At 40.7% G+C, this 25,587-nt stretch overlaps 1 protein-coding gene across 1 annotated transcript in view; it reads right to left on the bottom strand.

Moving 5' to 3' along the window:
- Positions 1-24,380, bottom strand: part of LOC140186431 (uncharacterized) — a 40,737-nt gene extending 16,357 nt beyond the window's left edge. Inside the window, exons 1-5 of the mRNA XM_072240702.1 lie at positions 24,331-24,380; positions 11,942-12,105; positions 6,989-7,169; positions 5,292-5,364; positions 3,272-3,393 (exon numbers count right to left, since the gene is read on the bottom strand). Of these exons, the coding sequence (XP_072096803.1) occupies positions 3,272-3,393; positions 5,292-5,364; positions 6,989-7,169; positions 11,942-12,105; positions 24,331-24,380 (590 nt within the window). The remainder of the gene's footprint in view (positions 1-3,271; positions 3,394-5,291; positions 5,365-6,988; positions 7,170-11,941; positions 12,106-24,330) is intronic.
- Between the last annotated feature and the right edge of the window lie 1,207 nt (positions 24,381-25,587).

Below are 25,587 nucleotides of genomic sequence, written 5' to 3'. Positions count from 1 at the left end.
AAGAGCCGCAGGTGGGTTATTGCTGCACCCTGGAGCTTTAGAGAGGGTTTACTAACAGGGAAGATGTTGCTACGTCTGTGTTGCATGGCAAAATGCCATGAGAAAGAAGATGGTTTGTGAACTTGGAAGAAGGAACCAAGGAGTCACAGAGGGAAGGATCCTGTTAGAATGCTGAATGGGAAAATGTGTCTAGTGATGGAATCTTACTGAAGATAGTGGAGGATGATATATTAAGCATGGAGGCTGATGGAGTGAAAGCCCAGTCTTTCCAAGTAGAGCACAAATTTCCTTGCACATCAACAATTTCACAGATGGTATTCAATGCTCATAGTGTGGTTTTCTCAACAATGGGGAAGCCAAATAAGGATTTGGGGAGTGCTGTACAGAACACTTTTAGCAGTGAACAAGGGTGACAATGAGCTTCCAGTCATGTGTCAGTTTTACTCAACATCCCATTCACACTCCAACCTTTCTGTCTTCTGGCTTCCTATGATGCTCCAACGAAGCATAACGTAAGTTCAAGAAAAAGCTTGTTATCAGTGCTATAGAGTCACAGAGTCCTCCAGCATGGAAATTGGACCTTTGGCCCAGTGGGTCCACATGATTATTAAGCACTCTATCTGCACAAATTCTATGTTCTCATCAACTCTTCTCCATTAATTCTACCACTCATCTTGACCAGATGCAATTTACAGTGACCAATTAACCTATTGACTTGCACGGCTTTAGGAAGTGAGAGGAAAATGGAGCACTGGAAGACCCCCAGAATGTGCAAACTCCACATAGATAGTCTCTGAGCTGACAAATGAACTCTGGTCACTGGAGCGGTGAGTCAGTAGTTCTTCCAGCGGCACTATTATACCACCCCTCATCTTTCGTCTTGGCATTTGGCAGTCCACAGAATGCAATATTGAACTCATCAATTTAAGATCATCAGCTTTTCCTGCTTGTCCAGGTCTGACGTAAGATTATCCACTCAAAATAGTGACTCAATTTTTCCCTTTGCACAGATATTATAGATCTGCCAAGTATTTCCAGTAATGTCTTTTATTACTGATTATCAGCAACAGTCACGTTCTACTTTTCGGTTCCAGCCTGTTTCTTTCTCATTAACTGCTGCCCTCATTTACTTGGCTCCACTTATATTCCTCTAGACAGATAGCTCCCTCTCTTGAACATGACCTGGACCCTGCCTTATAACAGACATTCCCTCTGTTCCCACTCCACAATTAAACTGTGTTCCTTTCCAGTCTGGTGAAACATCAGTGCCTTGATCATTACCTCTGTTTCTCTCGCCGCGGATGCTCCCTGATCAGTTGCAACCCCAGAATTTTCTATTTTTATATCACATTGAGCAAAACTTGAGTACAAAGCAACCACAAACACAAATCAAAATTAAATCATATCAATTTGTAAAAACTTGTAATTGAGAGAAAAAGTTATCAATAAAACTGATTAATTCTATACACAAGTATAAATATTTCTAGAATATTCCTTGTTGTCCTGTAGATAAATTCATGGTCCAACATCATTCAATTTCATGCTTATTTGATAATGGATAATAAATGGTGGTCTTGCTAGCAAAGCACACATCCCATAAATAAATAATTGTAACCATACAGCAGACAGTGCTCCACCAAGCAGCCTTACAACCTCAGAGCCTGAATTGAGTCTATAAGAAAATGAATCTCAAGGTTGAATATGGTGACATACCTGTATACGTACTTTGAACTTTGAAATAAGGTAATAAGGTAAGCATTGTATTTCAGTTCACTGTCCTTTGATGCCTACTAGAAAACATGTATGAATTGAAAAGAAGACTACATCAAACATTACAGCACAGTACAGGCTTTTTGGTCCACAACGTTGTGCCTACTTTAGCCTACTCTAAGGTCAAACTGAACTTTCTCTCCCACATAACTCTCCATTTTTCTACAAGCTATATATCTATCTAAAAGTTTCTTAAACGTCCCCAATGTATCTGCCTCTATCACCACTCCTGGTAACGTGTTCCACACACCCACCACTCTCTGTGTAAAAGCTTACCTCTGATACCCCCCCTATACTTTCCCAATCACCTGAGAATTATGCCCACTCATATTAGCTATTTCCACCCTGGGAAAATGTCTCTGGCTGTCCCCTCGATCTAAGTCTCTTATCATCTTGTACACCTCTCTCATCCTCCTTCAATCCAAAGCCCTAGCTCGCTCAACTTATCCTCATAAGACATGCTCTCCAATTCAGGCAGCATCCTGGTAAGCATCCTCTACACCCTCTCTAAAGCTTCCACATTCTTACTATAATGAGGCAAATAGAACTCAAAACAATATTCCAAGTGTTGTCTAACTATGGTTTTATAGAGCTGCAACATTACCTCACAGCTCTTGAATTCAAAATTTGCACTATGGTGACTTCATTATTGATTAGCTGACTATCAGAGAAGTTTAATCTTAATTTAGTTAGAAAGTGTGAAGAAAATGAGAGTAAGCCATGCAGGCTTGAAATACTAGACGTGTTCTTAAATACTAAAAGATATACAATTAACCATTGACTTGCAATGATATTGTGCTTGTTCAACACAATGGATAAAAGGATCAGGATCCAGATGTTTTTACTTTTAAAAAAAAATCCAAATTCAGTGGATTCTCACTCAGTGACCCCTGGGCATCAATGATATTATTATACCACAAATCATTTCATCATGTAAAATAAGGAAATTTTCAAGTTTTTGGGAAAAATTTCTTAAGTCTCAAGATCAAAGGCACAGAAGACCCATTCAGATTCTTGAACTTGTCTAGTCCTTCAAATGGATAATGAAAGTCCATGTCTTAACCCTATATCCTCGTCTTGATTCCATAGCCTTACTGTGCTTAGCCAATGAAAATCTCAGCTTCTGAAATTTTGTGTGGGGGAGACAATTCCAAATGTCTTTTGTGTAAAGTTCTACCTGATATCAGTTTCTTAGGACCTGTCTCTAACTTTAATGTAATGTTCCCTTTTTCTAGATTTCCTCACCAGAATAAATAATTTCTCTCTTTAACAAATCCTTAAAATACCTCACTTAGGTCTCACAATAATATTCTGTAAGCAAGACAATGCAAGGCTGTTCTCTACATCCTGCCTTAATTTAATTATTGTAGCTCAGATTTATTCCACCTCAATATGCTGATTACTGCTTGCAATGGGCAACCACTCTGACAATTTCACAGTGACTCCTCCATGCCAACTTGCTGTTCAGTTTAAAGAAAACAAACTTGCTCTTCCTCCTTACGAATGTGCATGCTCTTTCTGCCATTTCCTCTTGTTCTGAAGATTTGGAACCCAGATAAAAATAGTCTTCCCCAAGTACTGGTCACAGGATGAAACCTGTTGATTCAGCTCCATCACCTCAACCTGCAAACAGAGAGAACTCTGTTAAGGGGATCTGCTGTTACTTTTACACAGGCAATATAAACTTCTCTAATAAAATGCCTGATACTAGTTATTTATCTTCTTCTCTTGTTTAGTTGACAGCCTGGCTGAGAATGAAGTGGATGGAGACTGTGCATCCAGCACCAGGTGTATCAGATGGACTAGCATTATTCTGTCTTTCCCTGTTCATATAAACACTGTACATACTAATCCACATCAATAAAACAGATCAATTTATCATATTTTGCGGGAAACTGCTGAGTGTAAATTGGCTGCTGGTTTTGCTATAGCAGACACTTCCTTAAGTATTTCTCTTGCTAAAAAGTATTCTTGGAGCATCCTAAGGTTGTGAAATATGCTACTAAAATGGAAGCTTTCTTTGAGAAGAAACACTCTCTCTTTGGTTCTGTTGCATGCCTTTCTGCCAATGGTATTTTACAAAATATATTGGCAGACATAAAATGTTTAGTGAGACATAAATACATGGAACTAGCTCCATTTGCAAAAGTACAAGCAAAGAAAAACTCTGATAAACTCTTTTTTTCTTTTTAAAAAGTTGATTGTAACACAACTTTAATCGCAGATTCCACAAACATCCTTTGCTTATTAGAGAATACATTAATGCATCGCACTTTGCTACATATGGTATTTTAATTGTGCTTCTTTCGAATATGGATCTGGTTCTACAGCTGCATTGATCTGCACAGTATCAAGACAGACATGGGTTTGTGACAATATAATTTTTGGCAAGATGCTGATCAATCTGTTAACAGGAGGTAGATGGGAGATATATACCTGAAGATAGAATTCAAGCTTTGGAATAACTCATTAAGGAGAAATAATGAACTACCAAGCAGGCCAGCCATAGATCACCTGGCTATTATACTGCACATATTTCTGTTTGTGGCACCATGCTGTGGAAACATTGGTGCTACATTTTCTGTATTTCCATAATGATTGCACTGGAAAAAATTAATTCAATTTATTATGAATTGCTTTTGGTCATGAACTGCACTATAGAAATGCACATCCTTCACATTGCAGTGCACAAGGAAATAATGCTTTTACCTGTTGATCTCAGAGAGAAGGCAAAGAACTTTAAAAAAATCTTACTAAAAGAAATAGTGAAAACTATGAAAAATCTTACTAAAGGAAGTAGTGAAAACTATAAAAATTCTTACTAAAGGAAATAGTGAAAACTATAAAAAAATCTTACTAAAGGAAATAGTGAAAACTCAAAACAGATGACCAGCAGCTTGTACACATTGCCCCACTGTGGCTGCACAGAGACATAGCATGAGTCTTGCCTACAGAATGAGGAAGCAATACGGAAAACACAGCAACATGGTTCACATCTTCTTGACCTTATTCCTGTCCTATCAGGGGCTTCACTGAGTACACAAGACCACACTGGCAATAGATTCCCTTGCTTTCTCTCAGAGGTAGAGAGAAATGTCTCCTAGGTTGTCAGCTCTCCAGCATTGTATATTTCTTAATAAATTGAATACATTTTTTTCAGTGAATGCAGGACCAATTATTCTGATCATGATTCCTCAAACATAAACATAACAATATAGAAATCCATGAGAAAAAATTGACAAGGCAATAAGAAATTGTGCTCTTAAAGATCTTTGATGATTCCAATTTATTTGTCATAAAATACTGCAGATGGTTGAAAATATTATATAACCAACAGCGAGATGTTAACAGCATATTCAATCTCCAATTGGTATTGGGAAAACATGTAAGAAGTCAGCAGCATGTCCAACTGGAATTAACAGCAAAACATGACAATCTCATTTACAGGTGAACATGCCAACATCCATGTTATTTGCCCCCTTTGATACTCCAGCCCTCACAATAAATCTCTTCACACTGACCTTTCTGAGATTGACAGGTCTGTCCCTTGTTGAAGGAGAACAAAAGTGACTTCTGGTAAACCACATAAAATAACTGCAACAACAGAGACATGACATTGATTTCATAGAAACAAACTACATACCAAACTGAGAATTAACTGAACCTAAACTATTAGAGCAAAAAAAAATACAAAGTGAAATAAGATATGCTCATTGTAAAGATTCTGGTTGGTTTTCACCTACTGACTGCACTGGGATATGGATATTAATTTTTCTAGGAATCCTAAACCAGATTTATTACTTCTGCTCCTTAGGTCCTATCAGAATCTGCAGCACTGATAATTCCCAATTTCCTGAGTCCTGAGGGAGAGCATTGTAAATCCATTTATATCACTGGACAAAAGCGGTCATCTGACAAGGAAAGGTCACTGTACAAAGATTATATATTTGCACATATGCAAGATTATATGTAAATATGAGACTGCATGTGTATGTGCAAGATTGCTACAAGTATTGAAGACTGTTTAATCATGTGAGGTAGTTTAGGTGAGGAAAGCAGTATGAATCAAGCAACACACATCAAAGTTGCTGGTGAACGCAGCAGGCCAGCCAGCATTTCTAGGAAGAGGTACAGTTGACATTTCAGGCAGAGACCCTTCATGTTTCTGTTTTATCATTCATTTTTGGGTTACGGATGTTGATGGCATAATCAGCTTTCACAGACCATCCTTATTTGCACAGAATTACCTTTTTAAACTGCTACACTCTGTGTAAGGTAGGCACCCCTGGAGTGCTGCTGGGGGAATTCACATCCAGTGAAGAACTGTTATATGTATTTTCATGGACGTTGCATGATTTGGAGAGGTGTTCCTACATGAGCATATGACTGTGTTCTAGTGCGACACCAGACAGAAGTTCTACTGAAGGATCTTGGCTTGAAATGTCGACTGTTTATTCCCCTGCACAGACGCTGCCTGCGTTACTCCAGCATTTTGTGTATGTTACTCAAGATACCCAGCTTTTGCAGAATCTCTTGTGTTTGTAATTGTGTGAAATACATAAGACAAAAGTTAGTGCCACAAAGATGTAAAGGTCAGCATCACTGCAGTGAAGCAAGCAGAAAGGTACAGGTACTAATCACATCATTGAGTGGATAGGATAAAGACATCCATTACACAGTACATCAAGAGTTGGAATGAAGGCATCCGTGATGGCAGTGAGTAGAAGGTAGGACTAATACATTCATAAAGATATTGAGTCATGTGGTGGACACAAGCATGCACAGCCACAGTTAAGTTGAGAGACAGCATTAGGGCATTCATCAACACGAGTGGAAAGTATGTTACAAGCACGCATTGTGACGGTACTGGTTGATATGGTTTATAGAGATTAATCACTGCAGTGGAAGGAGTTGTTGGATATGCATTCATCAGCGGGATGAACGGAAGTGTGGAATTACGGCATCTGTTAGCACAGTGTGGAAGTGTAAGACACATACATTTATTGCAACAGAGAACAGAAGGGTCAGATAGAAAAATACATCATTTCATAAAAGAAGGGCTGGCATTTGGAATTTAACTGCCCTCTCAAAGTCATTTAAATTTCAAGATATCAAAAGAAGAGATTTGAAATTTTATGAATCTCAGATATAATTACTGTTCAAATTCAATTTCAGTGGGTGGCTGATGAAATTTCATTCAAAGATCTTTCAGCCTCACCTGCTTTCCCTGCTGGTCCCCAGCAAACTGGCAGATTGTGGGTTATCTGGATGAGGGGGTAATTTATACGACTGTGAGCTTGCAGCTGTTTTCCTTGAAGTTAGGGGTACAATTGATATATCAATAGCTTGATCTGCACTCCACTGTGGGAGGTCCAGTATATTCAGCAGTGGTAGACCACCTGTAAATTAAAACAGCAGCTACAGATAGGCAATCACTGACGAGAGTGTCTTCAGAACCCAACTCCTGTTCCACCTCTCTCTGATAGAAAACTATACATCAAAAGAAGCCACTGGCTTGTTGTGACTGCTGATATGATGAAAGAGTATTAGCAGAGGGTCTGTGACAGAGACCTCTAAATAATCTTACTTCTTCACTTTCTCCACAGCCCTGGTATTTTTCCTTACTGGGTATTTATCCACTTCTTTTTTGGTAGTTATTGTATCATTTCTTAATGCATGCATCACTAAATGACAATAAAGGGGACTGTGTGTCCTCATAATCATAATGAATGAACCTTCTTCCACCACCACTTTGCATTGTATATTCTGGATCAAAACTCCATAACATTTAAAAAAAACTTTTCATCTCTTTTCTGATTATTTTGCCAAATCCCTTAAATCTGCATTCTCCAGTTAACATTTCTCCTGCTAGTGGAAACAATTTCTAACTATCTTCACTACTGAAACTCCTCACAAGATGATTTACAGCATCTGAGACATCTGCACATGGTGAGCTGAAGGTCCTGTTTCTGTGCTGTACAGCTCAGTGATTTAATGAGAAACACCAATGCCTCGATTGCATGTTCAGAATGCTACTCAAAGAGTCCCAAAAATTTACTGCTGGAAATAACCAGCAAATAGCCCTTGCAGAGACAAAACACACCCTAATGACATTCTTCACAGCCTTCTTTAACAGCATGTTATCAATTCTGTTTCCCTTTCAAAGAAGAATGACTAACCTGCTGAGGATCTCCAGCATATTAACCATCATGTTGCTAAATGGGGATGATTTGGAATAGATTAAGCAGCTCAATATCAGATATCCTTAAGATGTTTGGGTTTAACAGTAACAGCTGACTCATGTTCCACCACAGTTTGCAAACTAATTGTGTGACATATTACACATGAATTCTTTTTCAACAGGCCAAAAGATCAACTTCAGTAGAATGAAGAGAAGCTTGCCTGGTGCAGCACTGGGAGTATCTAGTGGAATCTATAATACAGGATTACACATATACTAAACAGAGAAAATGCCAGAGAAGAGACAGGGCTAAGTGATCTCATACCCAATGGGTCAAATCAAATTCTGCAGTCTTGCTATATCTGGTTGTGAATGGGGCTGGTTTATCAATAGCTAATAGAGGAAAGAAGTTTGAAGAACACTTACATTCTCAATGATACCAAAGCCAGCAGTTGAATGCCAAAGAGAATGCTGAAGAGTTTGTAAGAAGTGTTTGAAGGGTTACAAACCTTAGCTAGAGGTGCCATTTAGATTAGCTAGAATCATAATTATTATCAATCTCTTATGTGATGTGAAATTTATTGTTTTGTGACAGCAGTACAGTGCAATGGCATGAAATTACTATAAATTACAGAGTAAATAAAGAAATATTGCAAAAAAGCAACAATAGCATAGTGTTCACGGGGTCATGGATGGTCAGAAACCTGAAGACAGAGGGAAAGAATTGTTGATTGTGGTTCTTTAGGCTCCTGTACTTCAGTCTTGATGATAGTAACAATGAGAAGAGGGCATGTCCCAGATGTTGAGGTCCTTGACAATGAATGCCTCCTCTTGAAGATGTCCACAGAGTTGATTAGGGTTATGCCTGTGATGGATTGGCTGAAGCTACAACTCTCTGCAGCCTCTTGCAATCCTGCACATTAGACCCTCCAAACCAGACTGATGTGACCAATCAGAATTTTCTCCACTGTGTATTTATAGAAATCTCAGAAACCTAATGAAGTACAGTCACTGGCGTGCCTTCTTCACAACTGCATCAATGTATTGCGCCTGGGACAAATCTGCCGAGATGTTGACACCCAGGAGTCTAAAGCTGCTCCCTTTCCACTGCTGACACCCTAATGAGGACGAGTGTGTTTTCTCCTGACTTACCTTTCTGAAATCCACAGTCAATTCCTTGGTCTTAGTGACACGGAATAGGAGGTTGTTGTTGAGGCAACATTCAACCAGCTGATCCATCTCACTCTTGTACACCTCATCACAATCTGAGATCTTTCAATAATGGTGGTATCATTGGTGAATTTATAGATGACTTTGAGCTGTGCTTAGCCACACTGTTATGAACGCAGAGAGAGTAGAACAGTGGGCTAAGCACGCACCCTTGAGATGTGTTTGTATTGACTGTCAGTGAGAAGAATATGTTATCACCAATCCATACTGACTGTGGTCTCCTGATGAGGAAGGTCCCAGCTGCAGAGGGAGACATGGAGACCCAGGTTTAAAAGCTTGGTAATAAATCCTGAGAAAGATAATGGTATTAAGCACCGAGCTGTATTGATAAACAGCAGCATGACATATGTTTTATTGCTTTCTAAGTGTTCCAAAGCCCAGTGGGGAGCCAGTGAGATTTTATCCGCTGTCGACCTGTTGCAGCAGTGGTGAATTATAGTGGGTCCGGTCCTTGCTCTGGCAGAAGTTAATTCTAGCCATAATCAACCTCCCAAAGCACTTCATTCCAGTAGAATGTGAATGCTACCTGGTGGTAGTTGTTGAAGCAGCTCACCCTGGTCATCTTGGACACCCATATGATAGCTCCATTTTGAAGCAGGTGGGAAACTCAGACTGCAGCAGTGAGGGATGAAGGACCAGATATACTGTTGGGCCTGGTGCTTTGCAGTGGTTCATCCTCTTGAAGGATGTTCTAACATTGGCCTCTGAGACAGAGATCACAGAGTCACTGGTTGATATGAGGATTTGTGCAGGTGTAGTGTCATTCTCCCTTTCAAAACATGCATAAAAGGTGTTGAGCTCATCAGGGAGTAAAGTATCACTAACAATTATGGTGTTAGGTTTTGCCTTATAGGAAAAAAATCACATGCGAATCCTGCCAGAGCTGTCATGCATCCATTTCTGACTCTTTTCATCTTTGTGATGGCCTGCTATAGGTTGTATCTGAACTTCCTGTAGGATTCTGAATTGCTGGTCTTGAAAGTTATGGATCTAGCCCTCTGCAGGTTGCAAATCTCCTGGTTCATCCAGGGCTTCTGGTTTGAGAAATCTCAGTATGCTCTTGAAGACGCACACTCATCTGTGTAGGTCTTTTTGAAGTTGGTGACGGCTGTGGCATATTCATTTAAATTCAAACATAAATCCATGACTATAGTCCAACCTCCCAATTCAGAAGATTCCTGGAAATGCTCCTCCGCCTCCCTTAATCTTGTGGTCTCGATACTGGTGCTGCAGTCCTCAGTCTCTGGAGTAGGAGTACAGCCAATGACTGAACTTGCTAAAGTCCAGGTGTGGCACTGTAAGTGTCCTTAATGAAGGTGTAACAGTGATCAAGTGTTTTGGCTCTTATGGTTCTTCAGGTGACACGTTGTCAGCGACTTCTTCAAGTTGGCTTGGTTGAAGTCCCCTGCAATGATCAGGAAGGTGTTTGGGTTCACTGTCTTGAGACTGTTGCTCAGCTCCCCCAGTGCCAGCTTGAAATCTGCCAGAGGTGGAATGTATACTATTATCAGGAAGACGGTGAAGAACTCCCTTGGCAGATAGAATAGATGACACTTGACTGCCAGATGTTTTAGATCAGGGGGTGATGGTGGGGGGTTGCAGGGCTGAGACAGAACTGCCATTACTGTGCAACACAATGAATTAATCGTGAAGTAAATGCCACCCCCTCTGCCTATACCTGATGTGGCTGTCAGGGTCCAAACAATGGATGGTGAAGCCTTTAGGCTAGAGTGCTGGGGGTAGGTCATGTTTCTGGGAAGCAATGCCAACTTTAACTTAAGTTTTTCATATGTCCACTCATATGATAGCAAATAACAACTAAGACCACAAAACACTGCCAAGGCAAAAGGCCTCTAACATATCCTAGTTGAAACGCTGAACTCATAATCTCCATGACCATCTATTTCTCAAGCTAAGCTGTTCCAGTACTGTTACAATACTGGCTCCTGCGTGACATTATGAAAATCATTCAAATATGCTCTGTTCACAAAACAAAAAGCAAGACAAATCCTATTTAGCTAATTCGTTTTAGCCACATGGTCATTGATCTTGTCATTACACATGAAACCCACAGCACACAGATACACGAGGAGTATGATAACACCTCTTCTGTAAGTTTCTCTCCAAGTCACAGACTGTGCTAAGAAGTACTTTGCTTCTTATGTACAGAGATCTAAAATCCAGCAATCCCCTAAGCAACAACACATAGGGAGGACATTCAGCAGACACTGCAGAAGTTTAGGAAGGTGGCTCATCGAAGGCGGTCAATAAGTTTCAGATTTTATAGCACCATCCTATAAAGGAATGTTAAAGAAATTCATATAATAAAATAAACCATGACTATCTATCAAAAGAAGATACAAAAACCCATGGGACACAGTGGTACAGTTAGTAGAAATGATGCCCCATACCTCCAGCATTCCATGTTCAATCCTGACCTATGCTGCTTTATACACTTTGGAACACTGAGAGGTCAAGTCCTGCTCAGTCTCCTTTACAGAATTAACCTTCCTGTTACTGCATCTTTATGGATAGTAGTTCCCTTTCCTCCAAATTCAATTCAGTAACACTTCTCTTTGTCACTGATGTTAATATCCTCTGCTTGTTAACTCAGTAACCTTGTGTGACTAACTACATTTTTGATCTAAATTAAGCTCAAACATTGTTGCACAACAGCCAAAATCTGTGGTGGGAGAGAATCCTCCGATCATGGTGAGAATTGCTCCATTTATTCTCACCCTCACCATCTTACACCTTTACCTTCACTTTCCAGAGGGAGTTTGGGTTCAGATTGCAAGCTGATGCGTGGAAACCCGCGCTCTAACCGTCTCATGGTTTCCCAGCACGGCGGGTGTTGACATACGACATGTTTGCATAAGGTCTCATCCACAGAGGTAAGAAATCGTTGCAACTTGTCCATGGTTCTAGGAGAAAGGTCACATAGCACTTTATCTTATTGTACTTTTGTTTGCAGAACTTGTCCAGCTAGACCCTTATCTTCTGTAGTTATCAATGGGAAATGAAGGGGGTAGGGATGGAAATGAGTGAGTTCTGATTCTGAAAACCTGAGATTATTCTGGTCTTTACACTACTGTACCATTCTGTATACAAACCGGTTATCCCTGTTACTGTATACTAATATAGGACATTCTGGATCTCTTTTATACAGAACGTCATATACACCAGACATTATCTGTGGAGAGAGAAAAGCAGGGTTAATGTCTCTCTCTCCACTGGTCACTGAAATGCTAGTTCTGTTTCTCATTTGATAGATGCTCTCTGGTCTCCTGAGTATCTGTAGCATTCTGTTTTCACTTTAGATTGCTAGGATGTATATTTTTGGCATTTCAAGGATATATTCTATCTTTTTTTTTGGATGGATGAATGGAACCCCCTCAGAGTGTGCTAATAGTTAAAATAGTAGTTAGCCTGGAGAGTGCCAGTATTTTCCGGCAGTCCTCAGAATGTTTTCATAATTGTGGGTGGGGGGGTGTCAATTAGATTGTGTCAATAAATTCTCGAGTCTCTAAAGTTTGTAGATGATGTATAATTTGCTGAGTATTTGCAGAATTTTCATTTTGTAGTTCAAATGTCATGTTGCCCAGTGCAATCATTTAATACACAATTACACATAACTTACCAGTTGTGGTAAGATGCTTTAACAACTGGGTTATCATAGGCTCTATAACAATAAGGTCTCATCAGAGTGTGCCACCCTTGGAGATAGTCAGTATTAGCAGGATCCCTGTGGAATGTCAGTTATATCCAGAAAGTTTCAGTAATTACATGGATTCTAGAAGTGCCAATAGTTGCAAGGATTCCCCTGGAATTTAGCAATACTTGCAGGAGGCCCTTGAAGTGGTGGAATATTTGGAATGGTACTGGAGTGTGCCAGTATTTGCAGCAGCCTGCCAGACTGTGGCTGTATTTGCAGAGCTCCTTGTTAAGAGAGTGCCACTATTTGCAGGTGTTGCTTATGTAATGCCCTGGTTCATATATTTTACTGTAATACTGTAGGTATTTCATTCTGCGCTGTTCTGTGTGAGCTGCTTGTTTTCAGCTTACGTTTGGGTTATTGTTGAAGATAAGAGATGAGGAGAAATGTCTGCTATCCAATTAGGATGGTCGAATTGAAGGGGAGGTTTCTCTGGTGAGGGACACTAAGGTTGGGCTTGGGTTTGTTTTTAGTTGGAGAGGGATGAAGAGGGAAGATGCCAGAGAGAAGAGGTCGTAGGATTTGACCCGGAGCGGGACCGTGATTTGACAAAGCCCAGGGTGAGATCGATTAAGGATCGGTGATGTGGGGAAACTGTGAGCTCCAACTTGTGCACATTAAACTGTTTCATTAAAATAGGCCCTTTTCTTTTTTTGTTCTTTTCTTACTAACCCTTTAGTCAAATTAAGAATTATAAAACTGAATCTTTTAATTGTATGCGATGTACCGTCTGCTATTTTGTGGCCCTTATTTGTAACAGGGTAACAAATCACGCAGCGTCCACACAAACAGGGGCTTTGGGGTGGGTTCATGCCTCAATCTCTCACGTTTGAAGGTCTCTCGAGACTTACGCAGCCAAGGAAACCAGGGAGTTTCACTTAGGATTCGGAATACTTGTAGAGTTTGGAAGGCACATAAAGAAAACGCAGTATATCATTGCGGAGGGTAGAAGAAAACAAAGTCAAGTCATGGGAACCAATAGGTTCATGGACATTTAATACAGCTGTTTCTTAAAGAAAGGAAGAAATACTTGAACATAGAACAGCACAGTACAGGCCTTTCAGCCCAAGACGTTGTGCCGACCTGTAACCTACTCTGATTAATTGAATTCTTCCCTCCCACATAGACACGCATTTTTCTTTCATCCATGTGTCTGTCTAACTCTTTTAAATGTCACCTGGCAGTCTGCTCCACTCAACTACCATTTTCTGTGTAAAATTTCTACCTCTGACTTCTCCCAATTCTTTCCTCCAAACGCTTTAAAATTATGCCACCTCATATTAGCCAAAAAAGATGCTAATATACTCTTATCTATGCCTCTTATCATCTTGTACACCTCTATCAAGTCACCTCTCACCTTCTTTCTTTCCAAAGAGAAAAGCCCCAAGTTCATTCATCCTATCCTCATAACTCGTGCTCCCTAATCCAAGCAGCATTCCGGTAAATCTCTGCACCCTCTCTAAAGCTTCTACATATTTCCCGTAATTAGCTCAGTATATTCCTGGTCACAGATTTTATAGACAATTTAGAAAGGGACTTTAAATAAGAGGAAATGCAACATTGATTAAAAGAAATAGTGCTCTAAGGAAGCATATACATAGAAAATTGAATAGGAACAAGAAAAAGCAATATTCATACTTCTAGGAGCATACTACAGACGTGGATGTTATCAGACATAGAAAAATATGTAAGCACATTTCGGAGAAACAGAAAAATAACACGTCAGTAATAACAGGGATTTCAATATTCATTAGTACCAATGTATTAAATGTGGAAGATGTGGAACTCTTATAATACATTCAGGGAAACTTTGTTTTGTTTTGGTCCAAAAGTAACAACCAGCAAAAAAGGGGACATTTCTGGACTTTGCAAAGTATGACTGATAGAAAAGTTATAATGAAAAAGCATTTGATGGGAGTGACAATAATTTAATTACATTTAAAAAGTATGGAAAAGAACAAAGATAAGGTAGGAATAAAAAGAAGAGCTGGCTGATTTTGAGGTTGAGATGCAATTTTATTTATTTACTTATGTATTGAGATACGGTCCCTCTGGCCTTTTGAGCCACGCGGCCTAGTAATCCCCTAATTTAACCCTTTTACAATGATCAATTAACCTACCAACCGGTACGTTTTTGGACTGTGGGAGGAAACTGGAGCAACCAGAGGAAACACAGGCGGTCATGGGGAAAATGTATAAACTCCTTACAGGCAGTGGCGTGAATTGAACCCAGGTGGCTGGTACAGTAAAGCTGGTACCACTGCACTACTGTACTGCCCCAATGAAATGGGCTGGAAATAACTACCAAGAATAGACTGGCATCAGAGCAGCAAAAGGTTCTCGAGGAGTGCTCAAAGCAAGTACACTTCCATTAAGAAAAAGGATAGAGATTCCTATATCTGGAGTCACCAGAACATGAAGCAGCCTGAACATTAGGGAGTTTATGTACATGAGTGAAACCTCAATACAACAGAGAGTGTAAAGAAATGAAATTGCAAGGAAATTAGAAAGGCAAAATGAATATATGAAGAGAACATTGGTAAGTAAATCAAAGAATAAGATATATATGCAGAGGCAGAAGAAATCAAAGGATAGGTTTTATAAAGGATCAAAATTATAAACTGTGTATGGAAGTGAAAAATGAAACTTCAGATTTCTCCTCTCAAAGAGATGATGCAGACATAAGGTAAAGCCTGAAATGTTGCAATAATAATGCAGAGACTCAGGAACTTCTAAGTGTTATAGGGAGGGTGGTATGAATGAATCTTCACTATAGGTTATTATGTTATGAAAAGTAAGTGAGGAGGCTCTGACCATCATTTTTCAATCATGTCCAGCTACAGACAGGGTGCTAGAGTGCTTAAAATCAATTCTTTAAAAAGGGGAAATGAAGAAGACTGTAATCTCAGGTCGGTCAACTTAAATCACTAGTAGTCAAATTCATGAACACAGAATCTAAGAGCAGTGTGAATTATGAATTAAGATTGATTAAGGAGAGTGAGAGCAGAGATTTGTTAAGGCAAAGTTACATCTAATTAATTTGATTTGAATTTTAAGAGGGTATAAGAAAAAAGGATTGATGAGAGCAGATGGCGGCGGATACGGTCTAGTCCATCACAGGTAACACCCTCACCATCATTGAGCACATCTACACGGAGTGCTGTCACAGGGAAGCAGCATCCACCATCAAGGTCCCCCACCATCTGGCCCATGCTCTCTTTTTACTGTTGCCATCAGGTAGAAGGTACAGGAGACTCAGGACCCACACAATCATGTTCAGAAACAGCTATTACCCCTCAGCCATCAGGCTCTTGAATCAGAGGGGATAACTTCACTCATCTCATCACTGAACTGTTCCAACAACCTATGACCTCCCCTTCAAGAGCTCTTCATCTCATGTTCTTGATATTTATTGCTCATTTATTATTATTATTGTTATTTCTTTTTCCTTTCCTTTTGTATTTGCACAGTTCATTGTCTTCTGCACATTGATTGTTTATCCATCCTGTTGGATGCAGTCTTTCATTGATTCTATTGTGTTTCTTGTATTTACTGTGAATGCCTGCAAGAAAATGAATCTCAGGGTTGTACATGGTGACATGTACGTACTTTGATAATAAGTTTACTTTGAATTTTAGTAAGGTTTTCCACAGGGTCAGATGCCAGACCAATCAGAGGAATGAGAGGAAAAGTATCAAGCTAAGTTCAAAACGTCACCTGTAGTAGAAAGTGAAAGGTAATGAAGTTTTTCAGGTCTCTTTGCTTTTTTTTTTGCAAAATATACAAATCATTTAAATGTAAGGAGCCTAAAATAAGAACTTTGCAAATAATACAGAATTAGTGTGTGGCACAGTCATGCATCTGTTAATGCTACTGGTTCACAGCTCCAGTGATGTGGGTTCAATCCTGACTTTCAACCTGTGGTATTTGCACACTTTGCCTGTGGCAGCATAAATTTGCCCTGGGTGTGCTGGTTTCCTCCCATTTGCAAAGATGTACTGGTAGATTAATTAGAGTTGGGCTAATAGGATTGCTCTTTTGGGTGGTAGCACTGATCGTGTAAGCTGAACAACTTCCTTCTGTGCTGTAATAGTAAATAAAAGTAATTTTAACAGCAAAAAAGTGGCAGAAGGAACTTGATCCAGAAGCATGCTATAACACATTGGGTATGTAAGTAAGATGAGGAAATATGGCCTGATATTTCCCATATGTCTGTGGAGGCATTGAACATAGAACAGTACAGAACAGGAAAAAACCCTTGGCCTATGATATAGCGTTAAACTGGTAATTAAACCCTCACTAAATTAATTCCTTCTGTAAAGGCCATATCCCACCATTCTTTACACATCTATGTGCATATCGAAGAGCCTTTTAAACGCAAATGGATCTGGGGCTGAGAGGGTAAACAGCTTAAGTTCCTCGGCTTCCACATCACCGAGGATCTCATGTGGTCTGTACACACCAGCTGCGTGGTGAAAAAAGCACAACAGCACCTCTTTCATCTCAGACGGTTGAGGAAGTTTGGTATGGACCCCCAAATCCTAAGAACTTTCTACAGGGGCACAATTGAGAGCATCTTGACTGGCTGCATCACTGCCTAGTGTGGGAACTGTACTTCCCTCAATCGCAGGACTCTGCAGAGAGTAGTGCGGACAGCCCAGCGCATCTGTAGATGTGAACTTCCCATGATTCAGGACACTTACAAAGACAGGTGTGTAAAAAGGGCCCGAAGGATCATTGGGGACCTGAGTCACCCCAACCACAATCTATTCCAGCTGCTACCATCTGGGAAACGATACTGCAGCATAAAAGCCAGGACCAACAGGCTCCAGGACAGCTTCTTCCACCAGGCCATCAGACTGATTAATTCATGCTGATTTGAATGTATATTCTATGTTACATAGACGGTTCTATTTATTATAAATTATTATAAGTTACTATGATTGCACTTTGCACATTTAGACGGAGACGTAACGTAAAGATTTTTACTCCTCATGTATGTGAAGGATGTAAGAAATAAAATAAATTCAATTCAATTCAAATGCCTCTGTTGTACTTGCCTCTGGCAATGCATTCCTCCAGGCACCCACCGCTCTGCGTAAAAAAATTTGCACTGCACACCTCCATTCAACTTACCCCCCTCACCTTAAATGCATGCCCTCCAGATGTTTTAACCCTGAGGAAATAGTTACTTTCTTCTCTATCTATGCCTCTTATAATCTCATAAACTTCTATTAGATCTCCCATCAGCCCCTGACCTGCCAGAGAAAACCCAACTTTGTCTTTCCTCTCCTTTTAGCACATGCACCTGAATCCAGCCACATTTTGGTAAATCTCTTCAGCATCCTCTCCAAAGCCTCAACATCCTTCTCATAATGGGTTGACCAGAATTAAATGAAATACTCCAGATGCATTCAAACTAGTTTTATAAGGCTGCAACATAACTTCCTGACTCCATTGACTCAGTGGTGCAACTAATAAAGGCAAGCACGCCACACGGCTTCTTTATCACCCTATCAACCTGTGGAGCCAGTTTTCAGGGAGCTATCTGTATACCTGTACTGTTAAGCGTCTTGCCATGTGATGGATATTCATTTCCTGGGCCGGGGGACCTCTTATTTTTGCCAAGCTTAGCCTTCTAAACAGAGCAGCTGCTACTTGTAAATTAAACTCCCAACTAATATTCTTTGTTTGGCTTCTGGTCGTATATGAAAACCAGTCTTCAGTTCTTAAAATATTTATTTATTGAGATACAGCATGGAATAGGCCCTTCTGGACCCTTGAGCTGCACTGTCGAGCAACCCCCGATTTAATTCTAGCCTAATCGCGGGACAATTTACAATGACCAATTAACTTACCAATCGGTACGTCTTTGGATTGTGGGAGGAAACTGGAGCACCTGGAGGAAACCCACCTGCAATCATGGGGAGAATGTACAAACTCCTTACAAACAGTGGCAGTGTGAATGGAAAGCAGTAATCAGTTTGAAGTTGGAAGGGCAGCTTTGAATCTAGCTCTGTCTATAGAAAACAGGATATTGGTTCAGAGCATCTGTCTTATTGCTGAAGAGGTGCAGTATAAGATAATAGGTTATTTAATATCAAAACAGAAAGCTGGCTAAGTTGCTTAGTTCAAGGAAGCTTCCAGATCAGATGCAGGCAAACACATAGCATAACAATAATTGATAGAAACATAAAACATGGAAACATAGAAAACATACAGCACAGTACAGGCCATTCAGCTGTGCTGATCATGTCCTTCCCTTAGAAGTTACCTAGGGTTACCCATAGCCCTCTATTTTCCTAAGCTCCATGTACCTATCCAGGAATCTCTTAAAAGACCCTATCGTATCCGCCTCCACCACTGTCACCAGCAGCCTATTCCACGCACTCACCACTCTCTGCGTAAAAAACTTACCCCTGATATCTCCTCTGGTCCTACTTCCAAGCATCATAAAACTGTGCCCTCTTGTGCTAGCCAATTCAGCCCTGGGGAAAAGAACCTCTGACTATCAACACAATCAATGCCTCTCATCATCTTGTATATCTCTATCAGGTCACCTCTCATCCTCCATCACTCCAAGGAGAAAAGGCTGAGTTCAGTCAGCCTGTTCTCATAAGGTATGCGCCTCAATTCAGGCAACATCCTTGTAAATCTCCTCTGCACCCTTTCTACAGTTTCCACATCCTTCCTATAGTGCGGGGACCAGAAATGAGCACAGTACTCCAAGTGGGGTCTGATCATGGTCCTATTCAGCTGCAACATTACCTCTCAGCTCCCAAACTCAATCCCATGATTGGTGAAGGCCAATGCACCATATGCTTCCTTAACCACAGCGTCAACCTGCGCAGCAGCTTTGAGTGTCCAATGGACTCGGACCCCAAGATCCCTCCGATCCTCCACACTGCCAATAGTCTTACCATTAATACTACAGTTTGTATATTCTGCCATCATATTTGACCTACAAAAATGAAGCACCTCACATTTGTCTGGATTGAACTCCATCTGCCACTTCTCAGCCCAGTTTTGCATCCTATCAATGTCCCGCTGTAACCTCTGACAGCCCTCCACACTATCCACAACAGCCCCAACCTTTGTGTCATCAGCAAATTTACTAACCCATCCCTCCACTTCTTCATCCAGGTCATTTATAAAAATCATGAAGAGTAGGGGTCCCAGAACAGATCCCTGAGGCACACTACTGGTCACTGACCTCCATGCAGAATATAACCCGTCTACAACCACTCCGTCTTTTGTGGACAAGCCAATTCTGGATCCACAAAACAATGTCCCCTTGGATCCCATGCCTCCTTACTTACTCAATAAGCCTTGCATGGGGTACCTTATCAAATGCTTTGCTGAAATCCATATACACTACATCTACTGCTCTACCTTCATCAATGTGTTTAGTCACATCCTCAAAAAATTCAATCAGGCTCGTAAGGCATGACCTGACTTTGACAAAGCCATGCTGACTATTCTGAATCATATTATGCCTCTCCAAATGTTCATAAATCCTGCCTCTCAGGATCTTCTCCACCAACTTACCAATCACTGAAGTAAAACTCACTAGTCTATAATTTCATGGGCTATCTCTACTCCCTTTCTTGAATAAGGAAACAGCATCCGCAACCCTCCAATCCTCCGGAACTTCTCCTGTCCCCATTGATGATGCAAAGATCATCGCCAGAGGCTCAGCAATCTCCTCCCTCGCCTCCCACAGTAGCCTGGGGTACATCTAGTCTGGTCCCGGTGACTTATCCAACTTGATGCTTTCCAAAAACTCCAGCACATCCTCTTTCTTAATATCTACATGCTCAAGCTTTTCAGTCCCTAGAATCGCCAAGATCCTTTTCCGTAGTGATTACTGAAGCAAAGTATTCATTAAGTACCTCTGCTATCCCCTCCGGTTCGATACACACTTCTCCACTGTCACACTTGATGGGTCTTATTCTCTCACGTCTTCACATACTTGTAGAATGCCTTGGGGTTTCCTTAATCCTGATGCCAAGGCCTTCCCGTGGCCACTTCTGGTTCTCCTAATTTCTTTCTTAAGCTCCTTCTTGCTAGCCTTATAATTCTCTCGATCTCTATCATTACCTAGTTTTTTGAACCTTTTGTAAGCTTTTATTTTCTTCTTGACTAGATCTACAACAGCCTTTGTACTTCATGGTTCCTGTACCCTACCATCCTTTCCCTGTCTCATTTGAACATTGAATATTTGCCACATTTCTTCTGTACATTTCCCTGAGAACATCTGTTCCCAATTTATGCTTCCAAGTTCCTGCCTGATAGCCTCATATTTCCCCTTACTCCAATTAAACACTTTCCTAACTTGTCTGTCCCTATCCCTCTCCAATGCTATGGTAAAGGAGATAGAATTGTGATCACTCTTTCCAAAGTGCTCTCCCACTGAGAGATCTGACACCTGACCAGGTTCATTTCCCAATACCAGATCAAGTACAGCCTCTCCTCTTGTAGCTTTTCTACACATTGTGTCAAGAAACCTTCCTGAACACACCTAACAAACTCCACCTCATCTAAACTCCTCGTTCTAGGGAGATGCCAATCGATATTTGGGAAATTAAAATCTCCCACCTCAACAACCCTGTTATTATTACACCTTTCCAGAATCTATATCCCTATCTGTTCCTCAATGTCCTTGTTACTATTGGGTGGTCTATAAAAAACACCCAGTAGAGTTATTGATTCCTTCCTGTTCCTAACTTCCACACACAGAGACTCCGTAGACAATCCCTCCATGACATCCTCCTTTTCTGCAGCCGTGACACTATCCCTGATCAACAGTGCCATGCCCCCACCTCTTTTGCCTCCCTCCCTGTCCTTTCTGAAACATCTAAAGCCTGGCACTCGAAGTAACCATTCCTGCCCCTGAGCCATCCAAGTCTCTGTAACAGCCACAACATCATAGCTCCAAGCACTGATCCACGCTCTAAGCTCATCCGTTTTGTTCATAATACTGGCATTAAAATACACATCTGAAACCATTGATCTGAGCGCGTCCCTTTTCTATCATCTGCCTATCTTCCCTTTCGCACTGTCTCCAAGCTTTTTCTATTTGTGAACCAACCGCCTCTTCCTCCATCTCTTCAGTTCAGTTCCCAACCCCCAGCAATTCTAGTTTAAACTCTCCCCAGTAGCCTTAGCAAACCTCCCCGCCAGGATATTGGTCCCCCTGGGATTCAATTAATAAGTTTATGTACTCAGGAAAGTTAGCGTTGCAGCATTAATTGTGGGAATCCCGGAACTATGTCTGTAAAAAGCTTTTGGACAGCTTGTGTAAAGAGTACCGGAGGAAATATCATGTGTGTGTGAAATCACTCAAGTGGCAAAGAAACTGTATAAATGAAGAGAGCAGTACCCACTTGATAGGAGTGGGGAATGCATCACTCAAATAATGAGTATTAGAAGCTAAAATCGCCATGGAGAATAAACAGGAAAATGAACCAACTTTTGAAGATTGGGTAGTTACAGTATAACCTCCCTTTAGCAAGGGTACTTATGGCTATTTGTAGCTGATAGGGCTTAGGGTCTTCACTTGAGTTTGGAACTTTGGAGCCAGCAAACCCAATACCATCACAGCTATTAAATGTGTACAGCCACTTTACATTTGATCTCCCAAAGTGCAACACCTGTCTGCAATTGATCTATTTCCTGTTGTAACCGTTGGCAATCTTCTACACTTGTTGAACAATCACTGCGCAACACTTACACAACTGTCTTGATTATGAATCTAAAGCATGGAATTTCAATACTTTCCAAGCCTAGAGGCCATTCTAAATAGACCTCATAAAATGGAGTCAGTGGAAAGGTGGCGGACGGTTGGTAAGAGAAATCAAATGATCAGTGAAAGGGAAATTGGGTTGGGAAAGTATGATGAGCTTGGGGAATTTGGTGAGAGGGCAAGTAATTTGATACTCCAATCTACTGTTGGAGGAAGAGGCGGAGGGTCAGTGAATCAGTGAAGAGTAGGATGTTGCAGCGCTCAAGCCAATTGGAAAACAACTAATCGGGGGTGGTCAAGCAAGTGTTCCGAGTTTCTGGGAGTTTGGGAATCGCTACTCAAAGGTATATGGAGGTGAGAAGGAGAGTTGACAAGTAAACCATTTAAAAGGGACCTAAATAAGTTTCTGTGACAAAATAGAAAAACAATGATTCATTCACAGATGTACATAATCATAACAGAATAAGCATAAAACTTATCTAAATTTAATTCTTAATAAAATATTGTGTTGGCCTATTTCTATCTCGTGTCATTCATAATAGAAGGAGCTATTTGAAACTATTTCATGAAATCACAGTGTTGGTATTGTCCTTTGTGACCTGCCACATACCTATCAATCAGTAGCTCAACTAATCACTTGATATCTTGTCATCTTGGACTTTATCTGGTACTGAAACATGATTGGCCAGAATCCGCGAGTAGTGACAGTGTAATGTCATAATGTCCATATGATGTCACAGGACATTTTCAAATGCGTGATTGGTCGGGAACTTCTGATACGTAAGCAGCATTGTAGAAGTGAGAATGCATGCAGTAAAACCAGAGTGCTACATTCTCAAATGCGTGAAAATAAAAAAAAGCTTCAAAATTGATAAAGCAGAATTGAAATATGAAGATTGCTAAATGTACATTAATAATCAGCTGAGAGTTCCAGAACGAGTAATAAAAGAATAATTTGTCTAAAAGTAATTACCCCAAGTACAAAAGAGACTCATTTTTTATACAGCGCCTTTCATGGCATCTCAAAATGTTACCTTTTCTCAGACACTGCACCTGCATGTTTGGAATGTTTTCCCTGTTATGCAGAAAAAAATGGCAACCAAAATTGCAAACACCTGGACCAAATGCTCTCTCTTAGAGATATTGGTGTGGAGACAAATATTGCCAAATTCACCAGAAAGGATGTCTCTGCTATTTTTTTCCAGACGGTTACCAGAGGATCTTTAATGACTCCTCAGCAAGGCAGACAGGGCCTTGAGTGTGCACTCCCTCACTCAAGAAGGAGAAATGTTACTGAAGCAGAAACTGAGAGGAAAGATCCGTCAGCTGTAGGACTACAGTATATAGACCAAAGGCAAAGAAGAAAAAGGAGAAAATAAAATATTAACAATATGCAGGGATGTCCTCCCGGTCAAAAGTTAACTTATTTGGTCCTTAATGTTGTTCCTTGGCTGGGGTCTGGCTATATATACACCCAGTGTTACACCCTGTACATCAGTAACTGGACAAGGCTTCAGGAAACCAGTGAAGAAAGTTCTTCCTCGCCTCTGCTCTACAGCAGACAGTTGTTTTGCCGTCGGTTTTTAAAGGAAATAGAAAACGCGTAACCTCCGCAGGGGCATGAATGCTTTGAAATGCAACAGACGGCTTGTGAAGAAAGGCCAGCAGGCTTTCCGAGTTTGAACTTACCGAGGACGGCGCGGATCAGCCGGCGACAGCCCGGGTTCTCCGCCGCGCATCGCGCAGTCGCCTAGCAACGCGCGACAGGTTCCCGGGCATGCGCACTTCACAGCTTTCGCCTGCAAAGCTAACAGCGTTAGGATCTGTTTTACATGAACCTGCCTCTTTACTTAATCTACCTTTATTCTCCTGAACCCCTTCTGCATCCTTCTCACAGTGTGGGCTGTTGGGAAGGCACCGAAGAGTGTTATGATGGTAGTCAGTGGAGCTGCAGTAACCTGGGTTCAATCCTGTTGTCTGGTGGAGTTTGCACTTTATCCCTGTGACTACATGGATTTTCTCCAGAGGCTCCACAAACCAATAAATGATTGGCAGGTTAATTGGTCAAGTAATCTGCCCTTTTTCACTGCAAAGACTTAGTTCAAAGGCTGAGATACCTTCTTAGGGCTAACCATATCCCTTGAGGGCTGGAGAAAAACTTGCAATGCAAGGGGGAGGATCCAGTGGTCATAGTCCACGTAGGAAGTAAAGATTAGCTTTACTTGTCACACGTCCATCAAAACAGAGAAATGCATCGATTGAGTTAAATCAAATTGGATAGGATTGTGTTGGGAGCAGCCTGTAAGTGTCACCTTGCTTCCGATATCCACAATTTACTAACTCTAGCTATAGGTCTTTGGAACATGGGAGGAATCCCATGCGGTCAGAGAAAATGTACAAACTCCTTCCAGAAAGCGGCAGGAATAAAACCCTGTTCTGCGATTGCACTAAACACTATAGCAGTGTGCTGCCCAATCAACATACTACGAACAGGAGGGAAGTTCTGGTGAAGGATAATGAGTTTAAAAACAGGGAGGGTGTTGCCTCACCTGCAATACTGCAAGTAGTTTAAGTCCCCTTGTCGAAATAAAGATATAACATTAAAGGTAGTACAAAGGAGATTTACCTCTCACCATGAATGAGAATATTATCCTATCAAGACAGACTAAAGTTTGCGCCTGTATTTTTTGGAAGTTTAGAAGAATGAGGCGTGATCTTATTCAAAAATGTAAGATTTGAAGGGGGATTGATGGTGTAAATATTAGGATGTTTCCAGAAGTGATACAGTCTTGAACAAGGGGTCAGTCATTTAAAACTGAGGCAAACAGAAATTTCTTCTTGCAGAGGGTGAAGAATCTCTGGTATTCTCTGCTCCAGTGGGCGGTGGATAAATATTGCTTGAGTAAATTACTCATTTTTGACATTTCTCTCTTTCTGCTTTGTACC

This window comes from Mobula birostris, chromosome 22, assembly GCF_030028105.1.
Source record: "Mobula birostris isolate sMobBir1 chromosome 22, sMobBir1.hap1, whole genome shotgun sequence".
Classification (NCBI taxonomy): Eukaryota; Metazoa; Chordata; class Chondrichthyes; order Myliobatiformes; family Myliobatidae; genus Mobula; species Mobula birostris.
The sequence above is the reverse complement of the archived record's forward strand: the minus strand, read 5'-3'. Positions and strand labels throughout refer to the sequence as shown.